General features: G+C 44.1%; 1 protein-coding gene across 1 annotated transcript in view; it reads left to right on the forward strand.

Annotated features, from left to right (window-relative positions):
* The window catches only part of LOC110509193 (voltage-gated potassium channel subunit beta-1), a 75763-nt gene that overhangs the window by 25721 nt on the left and 31177 nt on the right, over window positions 1–18865 (forward strand). Inside the window, exons 2-7 of the mRNA XM_036966697.1 lie at window positions 9734–9777; window positions 11418–11455; window positions 12594–12673; window positions 14536–14580; window positions 15327–15371; window positions 16718–16761. Of these exons, the coding sequence (XP_036822592.1) occupies window positions 9734–9777; window positions 11418–11455; window positions 12594–12673; window positions 14536–14580; window positions 15327–15371; window positions 16718–16761 (296 nt within the window). The remainder of the gene's footprint in view (window positions 1–9733; window positions 9778–11417; window positions 11456–12593; window positions 12674–14535; window positions 14581–15326; window positions 15372–16717; window positions 16762–18865) is intronic.

The following is an 18865-nucleotide window of genomic DNA, read 5'->3' on the forward strand; positions in this document are numbered from 1 at the left end:
CCCCTACTTCACTCCAGTCTGCAACCCCCTATCTCAAACCCCCTACTTCACTCCAGTCTGCAACCCCCTATCTCAAACCCCCTACTTCACTCCAGTCTGCAACCCCCTATCTCAAACACCCTACATCAGTCCAGTCTAGAACCAAACCGTTATCACCTAAAGCTCCTTGCTTTCCCAAAGACGCCCACCATTCAGTAATAGATGAGTGTCTCCCAGACATTGGAATTTCTCACATCTGACTTTGAGAGGTGTAGTTGCAAATTATTTAACTTGTTCTTTTTGGTCTTACCCACAGAAGGGTAATGGGAAGATATTTTGCTTACACTGGCGTTTTTCCCTTTACACTGGCATTTTGCCCTTATACTGGCGTTTTGCCCTTACACTGGCGTTTTGCCCTTACACTGGCATTTTGCCCTTATACTGACATTTTGCCCTTATACTGGCGTCTTGCCCTTTACACTGGCATTTTGCCCTTACACTGTAGTTTTTCCCTTTACACTGGCATTTTGCCCTTATACTGGTGTTTTGCCCTTACACTGGCGTTTTGCCCTTACACTGGTGTTTTGCCCTTACACTGGCATTTTGCCCTTACACTGGTGTTTTGCCCTTATACTGGCATTTTGCCCTTACATTGGTGTTTTGCCCTTACACTGGCGTTTTGCCCTTACACTGGTGTTTTGCCCTTACACTGGCGTTTGCCCTTATACTGGCGTTTTGCCCTTACATTGCTGTCTTGCCCTTACACTGGTGTTTTGCCCTTATACTGGCGTTTTCCCCCTTATGCTGGCGTTTTGCCCTTATACTGGCATTTTGCCCTTATACTGGCATTTTGCCCTTAACTGGAGTTTTCCCCTTAACTGGCGTTTTACCCTTATACTGGCATTTTGCCCTTAACTGGCGTTTTCCCCTTAACTGGCGTTTTCCCCTTATACTGGCGTTTTGCCCTTATACTGGCGTTTTCCCCTTACACTGGCATGTTGCCCTTATACTGGCGTTTCCCCCTTATACTGGCGTTTTCCCCCTTATACTAGCGTTTTCCCCTTATACTGGCATTTTGCCCTTATACTGGCATTTTGCCCTTATACTGGCGTTTTGCCCTTATACTGCCGTTTTCCCCTTATACTGGCGTTTTCCCCCTTATACTGGCGTTTTCCCCCTTATACTAGCGTTTTCCCCCTTATACTGGCGTTTTCCCCCTTATAGTGTCATTTTGCCCTTATACTGGCATTTCCCCCTTATACTGGCGTTTTCCCCTTATACTGGCGTTTTCCCCCTTATACTGGCGTTTTCCCCCTTATACTGGGATTTTGCCCTTATACTGGCGTTTTGCCCTTACATTGGTGTTTTGCCCTTACACTGGCTTTTTGCCCTTACACTGGTGTGTTGCCCTTATACTGGCATTTTGCCCTTATACTAGCGTTTTCCTCTTACACTGGCATTTCCCCCTTACACTGTTTTTTTGCCCTTATACTGGCATTTTCCCCTTACACTGGCGTTTTCCCCCTTATACTGGCATTTCCCCCTTATACTAGCGTTTTCCTCTTATACTGGCGTTTTCCCCTTACACTGGCGTTTCCCCCTTACACTGGCGTTTCCCCCTTACACTGTTTTTTTCCCCTTATACTGGCATTTCCCCCTTATACTAGCGTTTTCCCCTTATACTGGCATTTTCCCCTTACACTGGCATTTTCCCCTTATACTGGCATTTTCCCCTTACACTGGCATTTTCCCCCTTATACTGGCATTTCCCCCTTATACTAGCGTTTTCCTCTTATACTGGCGTTTTCCCATTACACTGGCATTTTACCCCTTATACTGGCATTTCCCCCTTATACTAGCGTTTTCCTCTTATACTGGCATTTCCCCCTTACACTGGCATTTTGCCCCTTATACTGGCATTTCCCCCTTATACTAGCGTTTTCCTCTTATACTGGCATTTTCCCCTTACACTGGCATTTTCCCCCTTATACTGGCATTTCCCCCTTATACTAGCGTTTTCCTCTTATACTGGAGTTTTCCCATTACACTGGCGTTTTCCCCTTATACCGGCGTTTTCCCATTACACTGGTGTTTTCCCCCTTATACTGGCGTTTTCCCCTTACACTGGCGTTTTCCCCTTACACTGGCGTTTTCCCCTTACACTGGCGTTTTCCCCTTATACTGGCGTTTTCCCATTACACTGGCGTTTTACCCTTACACTGGCGTTTTCCCCTTATACTGCCGTTTTCCCCCAGAATGAGCCATTTATCATTCCATGCCTGGATTCCCCTCTGTATGTGTGAGTGAGTTTGAGTGTGCCTTTTTGTATGTCTGTGTTTCGTGCGTTACTGTTTATGACTCTTGTGTACTCTGTTTGTGTGTGTGTGTGCATGCACCAGTTTGTGTATGGTTGTATATCCTACTGTACTGATTTATCACTATTGGCCACTTTTCCCATTTCACATCAGAGGCTCTCATAAACCTTTAATCACAGGAATTCCACTACTTACACCATTTAGTACAGTTCCCTACTCTGACTGGTAAATAGCACCAGGGTGATGTATTGGATAGGCCACTACACTTCAGGGTACCAGGGATGGACAGCTCAGTTCTTATTCGACAGACAGATAAACCAAATAGCCTGCCTCTATTGGCCAAAAACAGAATGCAATGCAATACTGCTGAATTGTGTGACCACTAACTTCTTAGAGGCAGAGACATAAGTTTCCCATAATCTAAAAGTGTTAGTAAATCATGCATCATAGAATTGTCTGCATTAGACTATACAAACCTATGTACACTACTGGACAAACATTTTTAGAACACCTACTCATTCAAGGGCTTTTCTTTATTTGTACTATTTTCTATGTTGTGAATAATAGTGAAGACAAGTAGCTACCCTTTGTCTTGATGATAACTTTGCACACTCTTGGCATTCTCTCAACCAGCTTCATGAAGTAGTCACTTGGAATGCATTTCAATTAACAGTAGTGCCTTGTTAAAAGTTTATTTGTGGAACTTCTTTCCTTAATGCGTTTGAACCAATCAGTTGTGTTTTTACAGAAGATAGCCCGATTTGGTAAAAGACCAAGTCCCTATTATGGCAAGAACAGGTCCATCATTACTTTAAGACATGAAAGTCAGTCAACATGGAAAATTTCAAGAACTTTGAAAGTTTCTGCAAGTGCAGTTTCAAAAAACATCAAGCTCTATGATGAAACTGGCTCTCATGAGGACCGCCACAGGAATGGAAGACCCAGATCCTTACCTCTGATGCAGAGGATACATTCATTAGATTTACCAGCCTTAGAAATTGCATCCCAAATAAATGCTTCACGGAGATCAATTAAAAGACACATCTCAATCTTAACTGTTCAGAAGGGACTGCGTGATTCAGGCCTTCATGGTCAAATTGCTGCAACGAAACTACTACTAAAGGACACCAATAACAAAAAGAGACTTGATTGGGCCAAGAAACATGAAAAATGGACATTAGACCGGTGGAAATTTGGTCTGGAGTTCAAATTTTAGATTTTGGTACCAACCGCTGTGTCTCTATGAGATGCGGTGTGGGTGAACGGATTATCTCCACATGTGTGTTTCCCCACCGTAAAGCATGGAGGATAAGTTATTATGGTGTGGGAGTGCTTTGCTGGTGACACTGTCTGTGATTCATTTAGAATTCAAGGCACACTTAACCAGCATGGCTACCACAGCATTCTGCAGCGATACGCCATCCCATCTGGTTTGGGCTTAGTGGGACTATCATTTGTTTTTCAACAGGACAATGACCAAACACACCCCCAGGCTGTGTAAGGGCTATTTTACCAAGAAGGAGAGTGATGGAGTGCTGCATCAGATGACCTGGCCTCCACAATCCCCTGACCTCAACCAAATTGAGATGGTTTGGGATGAGTCGGACCGCAGAGTGAAGGAAAAGAAGCCAACAAGTGCTCAGCATATGTGGGAACTCCTTCAAGATTGTTGTAAAAGCATTCCAGGTGAAGTTGGTTGAGAGAATGCCAAGAGTGTGAAAAGCTCTCATCAAGGCAAAAGGTTGCTATTTGAAGAATCTGCAATATACAATATATTTAGATGTGTTTAACACTTTTTTGCTTACTACATGATTCCATATGTGCTATTTCATAGTTTTGATGTCTTCACTATTATTCTACAATGTAGAAAATAGAGGAAAAAAAACTTGAATGAGTGGGTGTTCTAAATATTTTGATCGGTAGTGTATGCACAGTTGAAGTCGAAGGTTTACATACATTTTTCAACCACTCCACAAATGTCTTGTTAATTAACAAACTATAGATCTACTTTGTGCATGACAAAACACATTTTTCCAAAAATTGTTTACTGACAGATTATTTCAGTTATAATTCACAGTTCCAGTGGGTCAGAAGTTTACATACACTAAATTGACTGTGCCTTTAAACAGCTTAGAAAATTCCAGAAAAGAATGTCATGGCTTTAGAAGCTTCTGATAGGCTAATTGACATCATTTGAGTCACTTGGAGGTGTACCCATGGATGTATTTCAAGGCCTACCTTCAAACTCAGTGCCTCTTTGCTGAAATCAGCCAAGACCTTGTAGAATTGTAGACCTCCACCTCCAAATGCCTGAAGGTACCACGTTCATCTGTACAAACAATAGTACGGAAGTATAAACACCATGGGACCATGCAGCCGTCATACCGCTCAGGAAGGAGGCGCATTCTGTCTTCTAGAGATTAACGTATTTTGGTGTGAAAAGTGCAAATCAATCCCAGATCACCAGCAAATGACCTTGTGAAGATGCTTGAGGAAACAGGTACAAAAGTATCTATATCCACAGTAAAATGAGTCCTATATCGACATAACCTGAAAGGCCGCTCAGCAAGGAAAAAGCCACTGCTCCAAAACCACCATAAAAAAGCCAGACTACAGTTTGCAACTACACATGGGAACAAAGATCGTACTTTTTGGAGAAAAATCCTCTGATCTGATGAAACAAAAATCGAACTGTTGGCCATAATGAAAATTGTTATGTTTGGAGGAAAAGGCGGGAGGCTTGCAAGCCAAAGAACACCATCCCAACCGTGAAGCACGGGGGGTGGCAGCATCATGTTGTGGGGGTGCTTTGCTGCAGGAGGGATTGGTGCACAAAATAGATGGCATCATGAGGCAGGAAAATGATGTGGGTATATTGAAGCAACATCTCAAGACATCAGTCAGGAAGTCAAAGCTTGGTCGCAAATGGGTCTTCCAAATGGACAATGACGCCAAGCATACTTCCAATGTTGTGGCAAAATGGTTTAAGGAAAACATAGTCAAGATTTTGGAGTGGCCATCACAAAGCCCTGACCTCAATCCCATAGAAGATTTGTGGGCAGAACTGAAAAAGGACTAAAAAGAGGCCTACAAACCTGACTCAGTTACACTAGCTCTGTTAGAATAAACGGGCCAAGATTCACCCAATTTATTGTGGGAAGCTTGTGGAAGGCTACCTGAAATGTTTGACCCAAGTTAAACAATTTAAAGGCAATGCTACCAAATACTAATTGAGTGTATGTAAACTTCTGAATCACTGGGAATGTGATAAATGAAAGCTGAAATAAATCATTCTCTCTACTATTATTCTGACATTTCACATTCTTAAAATAAAGTGGTGATCCTTACTGGCCTTAGACAGTTAATTTTTACTAGAATTAAATAAGAATTTACTAGAATAAAATAAAAGTTTTTTGGCTAAGGTGTATGTAAACTTCCGACTTCAACTGTATGTCTTCAGCAAACCTATGTATTAAACACTAGCTCTATAATACAGTAAATTGCCCACCGATGTAATTAGTGACCAGGGAAGACTCGAGATGTTGAATTTTCCATACACAAGTTCCAAAGTGGCTGTGCTGGGTATGTGACCCATCTCCCTCCCCATTCAGTACCTTTGATGTCCAGTCAATTCCAGGGGTCCAGTATTAAAGTTTAATTGGGCCCCATAACATGCACAGATCATTTACTCACACACACATGGTATGCACGCACACACACACACACGCACGCACACAGACAGACACACACACACACACACTGAGCCCTGTGGGGAACCAGCTGTCATTTCACATTTCACATGCACTAACGAAAGCATGCACACACGCACGCACGCACACACGCACTCATGTGCGCGCGCGCGCACACACACACACACACACACACACACACACACACACACACACACACACTGACTGAACCCTGTGGGGGACCAGCTGTCATTTCACATTTCTCATTCTGTGTCATTTAGCGAAGTGTGTTTGATCTGCATAGACTTTTTGATTTTTAGATTCTCCCCTCTGTGACTATCTACATGTTGGACTCTCTCTCTCTCTTTTTCCCTTTCCCTTTCTCTTTCTCGTTCCCTCTCATTCTCCCTCCCTCCCTCTCTCTCTCTCTCTCGCTCTCTCATTCTCGCTCTCATCCCCTATCACTCCAATTCCCTCTGTACCAATTCCTTCCTCCATCTACTTGTCTGTCTCCCTCCCCTCTGTCTCTCTCTCACTATTCTTCCTCACCCTCTTTTCTCGGTCCACCAAGTGTCAGTCAAGGACAATTTCAGGCTATCCCTGAGCAACGGCTGCCGGCTTAGTTTATAATTTCCTCTCTCTGCTTCAAAGCTTTTCTCTGGCAGCCCCTAATATCCCAACTTTCCCTCAAAGTTATTTTCCATAGTCTAAGTTTGATGAGATAGCTATGAAACGGCTTCTCAGGGATTCATTACATCTCTCCTGGAGTGTAAGTGGTGACTATTCCACTATTTTCAGGGTGTGATTTAATAAGTCTCACTAGATGCTAATTTGATCATCTATTTAAACAGAGGATGTGGGAATATGGGATAAAAATAGCGCTAGCGAGTAGCTATAGCGACGTAGCAGGAGATGTTTATGTGGCGTGACAGGACGGTTTGTATGATTGGGGTGTCTTCATGTGGCTCATTTGACATTTCACTTTAAGGCTTTTTCACATTTAGGCATCCCCCATGCATAAGAAACTGTGTTTAATGTACTATATGTTTTGCATGTTGACTGTACTGAATGTGTTCTACTATGTAAATGGCCTAGTCTAGAACAAATGTCTTCTGCAAAATAAACACACACACAGGCAAGCAGACAAGCACGCAAGCATGCACACCCACATACAAACAAACAAACACACATGCACACATTACAACTCTCAAGGTTAAATCTTCCCACTCCTCTCCCTCCACTTCTAGACTTGAGTAAAGTCTAATCTCTGGAATCATCACCCCCTGCCCTGATGCCCCGTAGCTCGCTACATATGCTGCTTCCCTAACGAGAGACACCTTGCCTGAGGTCAGCCATTAGAGATTATAGCTACCTTCCCAAACGATGCACATATCTCTCGGTCTACGGGAAGAGCTCTGCAGGGTAATCTAGAACACTTTCAGATGTGATCCCAGGTGCACTTATCACTCTGCAGGATTTATTAGAAAGAAGTGATCTTTGAATGTGTATTAGAAGCTTCCCTAGTGGCACAGCAGTCTAAGGCACTGCATCACAGTGTTGCGGCGTCACTACAGCCTGGGGTTCCATAGGGCGGCACACAATTGGCTCAGCGTCGTCCGGGTTAGGGAAGAGTTTGGCCGGGGGAGACTTTACTTGGCTCATCGCACTCTAGTGACTCCTTGTGGCGGGCTGGGCGCCTGCAAGCTGATTTCAGTCAGCAGTTGAACGGTGTTCCCTCCGACAAATTGGTGCAGCTGGTTAAGCGAGTGGGTGTTAAGAAGCGCGGCTTGGGGGCCTCCCGAGTGGCGCAATGGTCTAAGGCATGACATCAGAGTTTTGCCAGTGGTTGAGGGTGATTTAGCCTTATGTTGTACATGCCTAATTGTATTGGTCTGAAGTGATGATTGATAACATGGGGTTCGATTCAAATGGCCATGTCTCGCCCTGTAAGGCCCATTAGTTGTTTGCTTAGCCGTTAACAGTGTCATTAATGGTGTTGGTAGTCTTAATGGAGAATGGAGTCAGTGAAAACGTCTCTTTGCCTGAGAGCAGCGGCATATTTCTTAGAGATTGACGTTGCTGTTTTCTCTGATTCAGGAATATGTAAGGACGTTTAGTCCTGCATTACAGTGAGTAATGGGGTGTGTGCGTGCGTGCATATTCATGCTAGCGTGCATGAGTGTGTTTGTGTGCGTGCGTGCACATTCATGCTAGCGTGCATGAGTGTGTTTGTGTGTGTGCGTGCACATTCATGCTAGCGTGCATGAGTGTGTTTGTGTGCGTGCGTGCACATTCATGCTAGCGTGCATGAGTGAAAATCAATGGCCTTGGGTTTTTCTCCAGTCGTTACTTATTTTCTCCTACTCCATGAGAGGAACTCTATCTCTCTCTCTCGCTCCCTCTCTTTTTGTATTAGCGTGGATCAGCTAGGAGGAAATTGAGAATTAGCTTGGAATAAATTAGGCTTTAGAAGAGAGCCATAGATCAGAGGCATACTGTGAGAGAGTTAATGGTCAGTGGGACAGCAAGAAAGAGAGAGAGAGATAGGGGGGGGGGGGGCGAGGCGAGAGAGAGGAGGTGAGGGGGCGAGAGAAAGGGAGGGAGGGAGGGAGGGAGGGGGGGTGGGTGGGAGGGTGGGTGGGTAGGTAGAGAGAGAGAGAGAGAGATAAATGTGAAAGTGTTTGCGATTGCAGTCGTATTAGAGTGATAAAATAGCACTGCAGTGGTGATGGTGGGAGATGCTACAGATAGTCGTGTTGTGTTCCTGAGGCAGACAATAACAATGTAATGTTTTAGGGTAGAATTGTCTGTTATCTCTGTTGTGTGTGCGAAATTGTGTGCATGTGAGCGTGCGTGCGTGCGTGCGTGCATGTGTGTATACTGTATGTGAGTAAGAGCTCCCGAGTGGCGCAGCAGTCTAAGGCACTGCATCTCAGTGCTCAAGGCGTCACTACAGACCCTGGTTCGATCCTGGGCGGCGTACAATTGGCACAGCATTGTCTGGGTTACGGGAATGTTTGCTGGGTGTAGAACCCTATTGTAAAATAAGAAATTGTTTTTAACTGACTTTCCTAGTTAAATTAAGGTGAAATAAATACAAATATCTGTGTGTATTTCTTTAAGAGTCTGATTTAGAAAAAAAACCATAATAGACTGAAAAAAGATTGATGGCTTACTAAACAACAAAAAATAGTTATTGTTTTGTACAAAATCACACATATAATTTCAAACCCCACAGAGGTACAGTATGAAGTAATGAAACAAGTCCAATCAGCCCATATAGCACTCAAGGGCCAGAGAAATCACAATGCTTCAGGGCCAGAGAAAATCCAATGTGAGAGTGAAGTGTGTGATAGATGGGCTAAATCAACTCTCTTCTCCCAGTAATTTCTCAGTTCTGATTCAACGATTGGACCAGCGACAGAGGTGACCCCGTGTTCCAATGATTCTCCCTGATCAAATATGAGGAGGTCAATAAAGGTCACAGTGACCATGATTAAACGCTCCGCGCAGCGACCACAATTGATTTTCTGTTCCTTTTCAATTGTTTGGCGCAAAACGGAGCAAATGGCTGCCAGTGAATTGTGTACATGTCTCATGTGTTTACATCCCATCTAATAGCATGCCATTGTTAGATTGTCAAGAGGCAAGAGGATGTGTGTGTATGTGTGTGTGTGTGTTTCTAGTATCATGAACACGCAACACTAGTTTTCTTCATCTCAATAACATTATGGGATGTGTTTTCCACAGCAACCTGGGGAAATCAGGCCTGCGTGTTTCCTGTTTGGGCCTCGGTGAGTATGTTTAATTAGCATTAGTGACAAATCGCTAATGATTTGATTAGCATCCATGTGTAACCTCTGTTACACATTATGTCCTATGTGTGTGTGTGTGTGTGTGTGTGTGTGTGTGTGTGTGCGTGCGTGTGTGTGTGTGTGTGTGTGTGTGTGTGTGTGTGTGCCAGTGACATAGATACAGAGAGGCAAAGTTTTGCATCTTCTATACTCTGAGTGTGGAGGGACAGTGTGCAGCTATTTACAGTAATTTAATCTTATTCTTGTTAATATTTAATCAGTGCTCCTGGTTTCAGAAAACAAGCTGCTCAATTATCACCCATATCTAATGCACACCAGGGGGTAAACTTTGATAGGATTGATTTAATTCATCTGCCTTATGAATACTTAAGCAACTATACCATACACGGATTGGTTGTTTAGCAACAGAATCGACTAGTGCACAACTACGGGGCAAAACAGACGGAGCTTGCTTAGAAAAAGGAGCACATGTTGTCTCTCAAATACACTGTTGCAGTTGTTGTTTAGCTAGCTGCCAAATTTGAACCATATTAACATTGACATGAAATTAGTCAAAACACTTCAAAACGAGACATGGTATCAAGAACAAGAAAAAATGAAACGAGCCACCTACGATTCCCCATATGGGAGCTTCTTGTCATTGTTGCTAGCTATTTGTCCGTTCAGAATCATAACAAGCACGGCTTCCGGCCCCATTGATGCATACGCATGATGTTATCAGGCAACCCGACAGATAAACACTCTCTTTGTGTTTGTCTTCTGTGCGTGTGTGTGTGTGTGTGTGTGTGTGTGTGTGTGTGTGTGTGTGTGTGTGTGTGTGTGTGTGTGTGTGTGTGCAGTAATAGTACAATATAAAGTCATCCTTGTGCTTTTGAGCAAGGCAAATAAGTCATACTCGCCTATTGCCTTGTACAGCAACTCTAATGACCCAGCTGAAACACTGAGGGGGTAATTGAGGGTAAAGGGAGAAGTCAACAAACAGTAAACACACAGTAACTGAATTATTTTAGGGTGATGCTAGGCAATTCTGACAAGGACAGAGGGGCTGTAGCTTTACCATGCAAAGACCGGGAGCAAAGTTAGCATCATAACACACACACACACATGAAAGAACTCACACGTACACACACACACACGCAGCTCCACCCAGGGTGGGTTTAGCAGTGGTGAATCATGGGTAAGTATAGTCGAGGCCAGGGTTGTGACAGGGAGAGAAACAAGAGGAGGAGTACTGAACCTGCCAGAACTTATCCTACTGTGCCCTCTGACCTTTCACATGTTTTGTTAGATGTTGGATTTGAGAGTGTTAGTCATATTTCTGTGTCCAAAGTTAGCAATTGGGTGACTTGTGGTGACACTTTCTATCACTATCAACAAATAGGGGTTTAAAGTTAAGATTAGAATGTTCCATTTTGGGTGACTTGTGGTGACACTTTCTATCACTATCAACATATAGGGGTTTAAAGTATAGATTAGAATGTTCCATTTTGGGTGACTTGTGGTGACACTTTCTATCACTATCAACATATAGGGGTTTAAAGTTAAGATTAGAATGTTCCATTTTGCACAAATGGCTTTTTTTGTTCCAGAATTATGACTTTGACATGTATTTTTCCTAGGTACTTGGGTAACGTTTGGAGGTCAGATTTCAGATGAGGTAAGTCAGGATTCAAATTACAACCTATGCATGAGACCGTTAAGGAATTGCACCCACAACACTGGTGTTACCAGCGCAGCATTTCAACCAACTGAGCTATCCCGGACCCCTGGTTAGTGTGGTCATCCCAAAACAGATCTCATTCCCAGTCAGCTCCTGTTAGCACCAAGACCTCCTCTGCCTTATCACTCCCTCACCCTGATGCCTCTCAGATCCATGGGCCAAAACCCCAGAGGATTTCTGGCTCACACGTGGACAGAGAGAAGGACATGAAGACAGTTCACACACAGTTGAACAAACACACACACACACATTTACATACATGACACACGCATGCACGTGCATGCCAAGCACACACACACACACACACACACACACACACACACACACACACACACACACACACACACACACACACACACACACAAACACACACACACACACACACACACACACACACACACACACACACACACACACACACACACTGGTGGAGTGAGGGCATTGAACTGTGACATTTGTCTACTGGAGACGCTGATACGGGTAGACTGCATTGTCCTTGTGAAAGTGGCCTGCAGGTACAAAAAGTAGAATGATGTTGACAAAGTGTTGTGGGGAAATTACAGGGTGTTGATATTGTGTATTTTATGTATAGTAACAGGGAGATCCCACAAACTAGATAACAAGACAACATTCATTTAGCTACTAAAACATTGAAATAGTACAAAAAGGGATTGTTCACCCAAATGACACGTTGGTTTGACAACAATCCATGCTTTGGTTTAGTTTCCCTTAGTTTCCCTGTCACTGTTTCCACATGTTAACGTTGGCATGGCACAAATCCCAACCAAAATGTATTTCTCTCATTTGTTTTTGCTGAATTCTACCCAGTACAATATATGCTATTTAGCAGATGATTTGATCTGAATAGATTTACAGTCATGTGTGTTCATACAGGAATCAAACCCGTTATTCTGGCGTTGCAAGTGCCCTTGCTCTACCAACTGAGCTACAGAGAACTGCTCAGTTTCATTTTGAGTTTCAAAAATCTTTTCTCTTGTTTTGTCTCTGCCGAATGCCTCTCAGCTGCCAGCTCTCTGTTCTCTCCTGGGTTGATAAAGCCTCTTGTGTTTCTCAGGTGGCTGAGCAGCTGATGACCATCGCCTACGAGAACGGGGTCAATCTCTTCGACACAGCCGAAGTTTACGCTGGGGGGAAGTGAGTGTGATCTGAATACCTATTACCTACCTACCTGAAACCAGAGGACAGGAATGGCTATTTTATTTTTTATTTTTTATTTCACCTTTATTTAACCAGGTAGGCAAGTTGAGAACAAGTTCTCATTTACAACTGGGACCTGGCCAAGATAAAGCAAAGCAGTGTAGGGGTCAGCCAAGCTGACAGTGGTGTGAATCAACCATATGGAATGGGATTAGTTCTAAAGCAAGTAGGTTTACAGCGTGGGTGCATGCCAGACTGTTTATGTATTCAACATAGTTGCCTTGCCAAGACAACGAGAATTCAGCTAAGTCTGAAACAAGCTGGCACCCACACTAGTACATTTATAATTCCATGCACACATGATTGAACGTAGTACAGGATGCATACAGTGTATATGGAGAGCATTGATAATGCGGAATGGTTCATTTGATCAAGTTCTAATAGTAGTTCCTGTTATACAGTATTAAACGTGCTATGTTCCCGAATGACTTCTAAACGCAGCGTTCTGGGTTGGTTGGATTTAGCAACAGATTGGAACGCTTTATCAATGCTCAAGCACTTGACATTGTAAAGTCACCTACCAATGTGTAGCACCACTAGCGTAGCACAGTTTCCCCGTCAGCCACTCACAAAGAACAGACAATCGCTGTCCATGGTTCTGAAATTTCGAGATCTATGCGGCTGCCTATCAGATGATGTTTTTATTTATTTAACTAGGCAAGTTGGTTAAGAACAAATTCTTATTTTTCAAACCCTCACCCGGACGATGCTGGACCAATTGTGCGCTACCCTATGGGACTCTCAATCACAGCTGGTTGTGAAACAGCCTGGAATCAAACCAGTGTCTATAGGGACGCCTCTAGCACTAAGATGCAGTTTCTTAGACCGCTGTGCCAGTCAGGTGCTAGTGCTTGTAGTAGCCTATAGATTTCCTTTAATGGATACATGTTTATTTGTATTTGGTCGCCATTTCCTCATGTTAAGCCTAATGTTTATGTTTCCCGAAGCTATAGGCCTACGGTGTCGCAATGCTGCTATTCAGAATGCTGGCCTGCGGCAATAATGCACAGTACTTACTTGTTCAGTAATTAAAGGGGAAAATTCAAACATTGCAGATTGTAAAACAAATTGTCAATGCAACAGCATACTAATCAGTAACCAAAATATTTTTGGGACTATAGAACTGTCCTGTAGGCCAAAAGCCTACCTTAGCCGACTTCTGCTCTCGCACAACTTTGAAATAAAGTCTGTGCTGCGTAAAACCAGTCCACTAGCCGCTGGGTCTCTGGCAGTCATCAGCTTGCTTTTCTGGGAGAGGAAGAGGAGAAGGAGGTCTTCACTAGTCACTATTCTCCAGGGGAGGAAGTAGAGGTGGAGCAAGGCCACTGTCATTGTCGGGCCCAGGCAGTGAGTTCTCTGCCCGGGACTGGGAGGTTGCTAGTGCTAGCTGATGCATAAGTATGACTACTAGCTTCCACTTGCGATGGTGTTTCGTCAGTCGAGGATGATGTGGTAGGTTTGCTGATGTGGTCCCGTAATTTGGCACGCGCTTGATCAGAAAAAGCTTCTTTTGCAGCTTTCTGTGCACCATTTGGTCTTGGCCTTTTGTTTATTCACCGGCACCGCTGACAAACAGGCTAATTAAATGACAACTGTATTGTCTGTCTGTCTCAGCTACTACCATGTAGACACACACACGCACGCACGCACGCACACACACACACACACACACACACACACACACACACACACACACACACACACACACACACACACACACACACACACACACACACACACACACACACACACACACACACAAACACGCCCTTAGAGTTAATCTCCCTGCTTTATTACAGAGCCGAGATAATCCTGGGGAACATCATCAAGAAAAAGTGCTGGAGGTATGTATCATCTTTAAACTGTGTGTATCTGACTGTCTGTCTGTCTGTGTGTGTGTGTGTGTGAGTGTGTGTGAGAGAGAGAGAGAGAGAGAGAGAGAGAGAGAGAGAGAGAGAGAGAGAGAGAGAGAGAGAGAGAGAGAGAGAGAGAGAGAGAGAGAGAGAGAGAGAGGGAGGGAGGGAGACGGGGCCAGCTAACAAACGTTAATCTACCGTTAGTCTACCATTAATCAAACCACAGATTTATCTCAATTCCATCACCAATATAACTCATCCACCCATCTGCTAAATAGGTCTGCAGCAGTAACCATGGCAATCAGAGGAAAGTTATGTGTTCTTGGCTATGCAAAGGCTGGTAGGTGGTCAGGCCTCAGCTATCAGCACATACTGATCTCATACATCTTTGCTGCTTCATTTTTCCAATGTACATTTCCAATCATAACATCTTCAGTCTCCAGTTCTTCAGTTCATGTCGGTTCACTGCCTCCGATTGAAACATTAAACAGCCAAGCAATGGGGATTTGACTTTACTTTGAGTAGATACACTGTATCCTATCAAAGTTCAGAGAACCTGTCCCAGAATACTTTTCTTCATACTTGAATACCATGTATAAAAAGCTGAAGGATCCATATTGTTGACTCCCCTACAGTATTAAGACATTACATAAGGCTATATTCATCAGGATAAGGATGTCCATGTCTTTCCCTCTGTTTGTCTGGCTGATCTCTCTCCCTTTGTCTTCATGTAGGAGGTCGAGTCTGGTGATCACCACCAAGCTCTACTGGGGAGGAAAGTAAGTATGTTCCTCCTCAGACATTCTGAGCACCACGGCAATGTGATTCTGAGGTGCGTGAAGTAGGATAGATCTTTGAACGGTCTGTACTGAGGCTCTCCTATACCGTATACTGTCTGAATTCTGTCTGAGTTCTGTCTGAGATCTGTCTGAGTTCTGTCTGAGTTCTGTCTGAGTTCTGTCTGAGATCTGTCTGAGTTCTGTCTGAGTTCTGTCTGAGTTCTGTCTTGACAGAAGTTGAACAGGATCATCCATCAGTGAGCTCTAACCTGTTCATCTTCTCTTTATTAGACATATCCTGTCTATTTGAGGTTCCTAATGAGGATCTAGATAATTGGTCAGGTCGGAGTCGTTCCTGCTACTGACTCTGCCGTGTCTGCAGGTTAAATCTCAACTAAAACTCTCTTCCCTTTACACAAAAGGCTGGATTTGCACTATGATGAAGGAGGGTGTCTAAGATATGTGCACATACTCAGGCCAAAAGTAGCACACAGCGAGAGAGAGAGAGAGAGAGAGAGAGAGAGAGAGAGAGAGAGATGATTAACAACCAGCCTGGCAGTCTGTTTGGGGCCTGACAAGGCTCTCTGCATCTCTGAACAGACTTGCACACACAGCTGGGGGAGCCGATAACATAACAGAGAATAACACAGCCAGAGATCCAGGATGACTCAGCCCCACGCTACAGTTCTCTGTGTGCCTGGAATATCAGTCCCCAACTCTCAGAGCAAGAAAGAGAGTCTGTGTGGCTCTGTCAGTAGAGCATGTCAGTAGAGCATGTCACCACCAGGTTGTGGGTTTGAGTCCTGCTGGGGCCACCCATGTGTAAAATGTATTCAAGCGGTATTGTAAGTTGCTTTGCCTGAAAGTGTCTGTTAACTGGCATATATTATAAAAATAGAGGGGGGTGGGCATGGAGAAACAAATAAGGAGAGAAAGACAAATAAAGGACTGAAGAAAGAGAGAAGATGGATAGTAATGGGGGAGGGCTGGGTAGATGAGGATGATGTTGCTGACGGTTTCTCATTGACTCAGACATCCACTATGAGAAGCGCATTTTCAGGGCTGACAGACCATAAACTTTGTTTTGTCGCTACCGACACTTCCCAGGGCCTGTTGTGTCTCTTGTCTATTCATCGATTTGTAGACAGCTCATTAGAGGCTTGTGGGACAAGTTCAATGCTCTAGTCACTGTAAATCTGTGCGTCTGTGTGTCTCTCTCTCTCTCTCTCTGTGTGTGTGTGTGTGTGTGTGTGTGTGTGTGTGTGTGTGTGTGTGTGTGCATGCACTGGTGTGTGCCCTTTTGTGTATACTTTTCTGTGTATATTTACTTCTGTGTTCTTTTCCAGAGCGGAGACAGAGAGAGGACTCAACAGAAAGCACATAATTGAAGGTAAAGTGGCTGATTTCCTCTCCTCCTCTTCCTTATGTCTTATCCTCCACATCACTCCATGCCCCAGTTCACCTCTATAATCCCCTCCTTTTCATATCCACATTTTTATTTTCTCTTCTCCCTCTTGTGAATGATTGCTGCAAGAATGCTGTTCATTGACTACAGCTCAACACCATAGTACCCTCCAAACTCATCATTAAGCTTGAGACCCTGGGTCTCGACCCTGCCCTGTGCAACTGGGTCCTGGACTTCCTGACGGGCGCCCCCAGGTGGTGAAGGTAGGAAACAACATCTCCACTCCGCTGAATCTCAACACTGGGGCCCCACAAGGGTGTGTTCTCAGCCCCCTCCTGTACTCCCTGTTCCCTCACGACTGCGTGGCCATGCACGCCCCCAACTCAATCATCAAGTTTGCAGACGACACAACAGTAGTAGGCTTGATCACCAACAACGCTGAGACAGTCTACAGGGAGGAGGACAGGGCCCTCGGTGTGTGGTGTCAGGAAAATAACCTCTCACTCAATGTCAGCAAAACAAAAGAGATGATCGTGGACTTCAGGAAAGAGCAAAGGGAGCAGCCCCCTATCCACATTGAAGGGACAGCAGTGGAGAAGGTGGAAAGTTTTAAGTTCCTCGGGGTACATATCACCGACAAACTGAAATGGTCCACACACACAGACAGCGTGGTGAAGAAAGCGCAACAGCGCCTCTTCAAATCAAAATCAAATCAAATGTATTTATATAGCCCTTCGTACATCAGCTGATATCTCAAAGTGCTGTACAGAAACCCAGCCTAAAACCCCAAACAGCAAGCAATGCATGTGTAGAAGCACAGTGGCTAGGAAAAACTCCCTAGAAAGGCCAAAACCTAGGAAGAAACCTAGAGAGGAACCAGGCTATGCGGGATGGCCAGTCCTCTTCTGGCTGTGCCAGGTGGAGATTATAACAGAACATGGCCAAGATGTTCAAATGTTCATAAATAACCAGCATGGTCAAATAATAATAATCACAGGCAGAACAGTTGAAACTGGAGCAGCAGCACAGCCAGGTGAACTGGGGACAGCAAGGAGTCATCATGTCAGGTAGTCCTGAGGCATGGTCCTAGGGCTCAGGTCCTCCGAGAGAGAGAAAGAAAGAGAGAAAGAGAGAATTAGAGAGAGCATACTTAAATTCACACAGGACACCGGATAGGACAGGAGAAGTACTCCAGATATAACAAACTGACCCTAGCCCCCCTACACATACAGTGCCTTGCGAAAGTATTCGGCCCCTTTGAACTTTGCGACCTTTTGCCACATTTCAGGCTTCAAACATAAAGATATAAAACTGTATTTTTTTGTGAAGAATCAACAACAAGTGGGACACAATCATGAAGTGGAACGACATTTATTGGATATTTCAAACTTTTTTAACAAATCCAAAACTGAAAAATTGGGGGTGCAAAATTATTCAGCCCCCTTAAGTTAATACTTTGTAGCGCCACCTTTTGCTGCGATTACAGCTGTAAGTCGCTTGGGGTATGTCTCTATCAGTTTTGCACATCGAGAGACTGACATTTCTTCCCATTCCTCCTTGCAAAACAGCTCGAGCTCAGTGAGGTTGGATGGAGACCATTTGTGAACAGCAGTTTTCAGTTCTTTCCACAGATTCTCGATTGGATTCAGGTCTGGACATTGACTTGGCCATTCTAACACCTGGATATGTTTATTTTTGAACCATTCCATTGTAGATTTTGCTTTATGTTTTGGATCATTGTCTTGTTGGAAGACAAATCTCCGTCCCAGTCTCAGGTCTTTTGCAGTCTCCATCAGGTTTTCTTCCAGAATGGTCCTGTATTTGGCTCCATCCATCTTCCCATCAATTTTAACCATCTTCCCTGTCCCTGCTGAAGAAAAGCAGGCCCAAACCATGATGCTGCCACCACCATGTTTGACAGTGGGGATGGTGTGTTCAGCTGTGTTGCTTTTACGCCAAACATAACGTTTTGCATTGTTGCCAAAAAGTTCAATTTTGGTTTCATCTGACCAGAGCACCTTCTTCCACATGTTTGGTGTGTCTCCCAGGTGGCTTGTGGCAAACTTTAAACAACACTTTTTATGGATAT

This window comes from Oncorhynchus mykiss, chromosome 28 (assembly GCF_013265735.2).
Source record: "Oncorhynchus mykiss isolate Arlee chromosome 28, USDA_OmykA_1.1, whole genome shotgun sequence".
NCBI classification, from domain to species: Eukaryota; Metazoa; Chordata; class Actinopteri; order Salmoniformes; family Salmonidae; genus Oncorhynchus; species Oncorhynchus mykiss.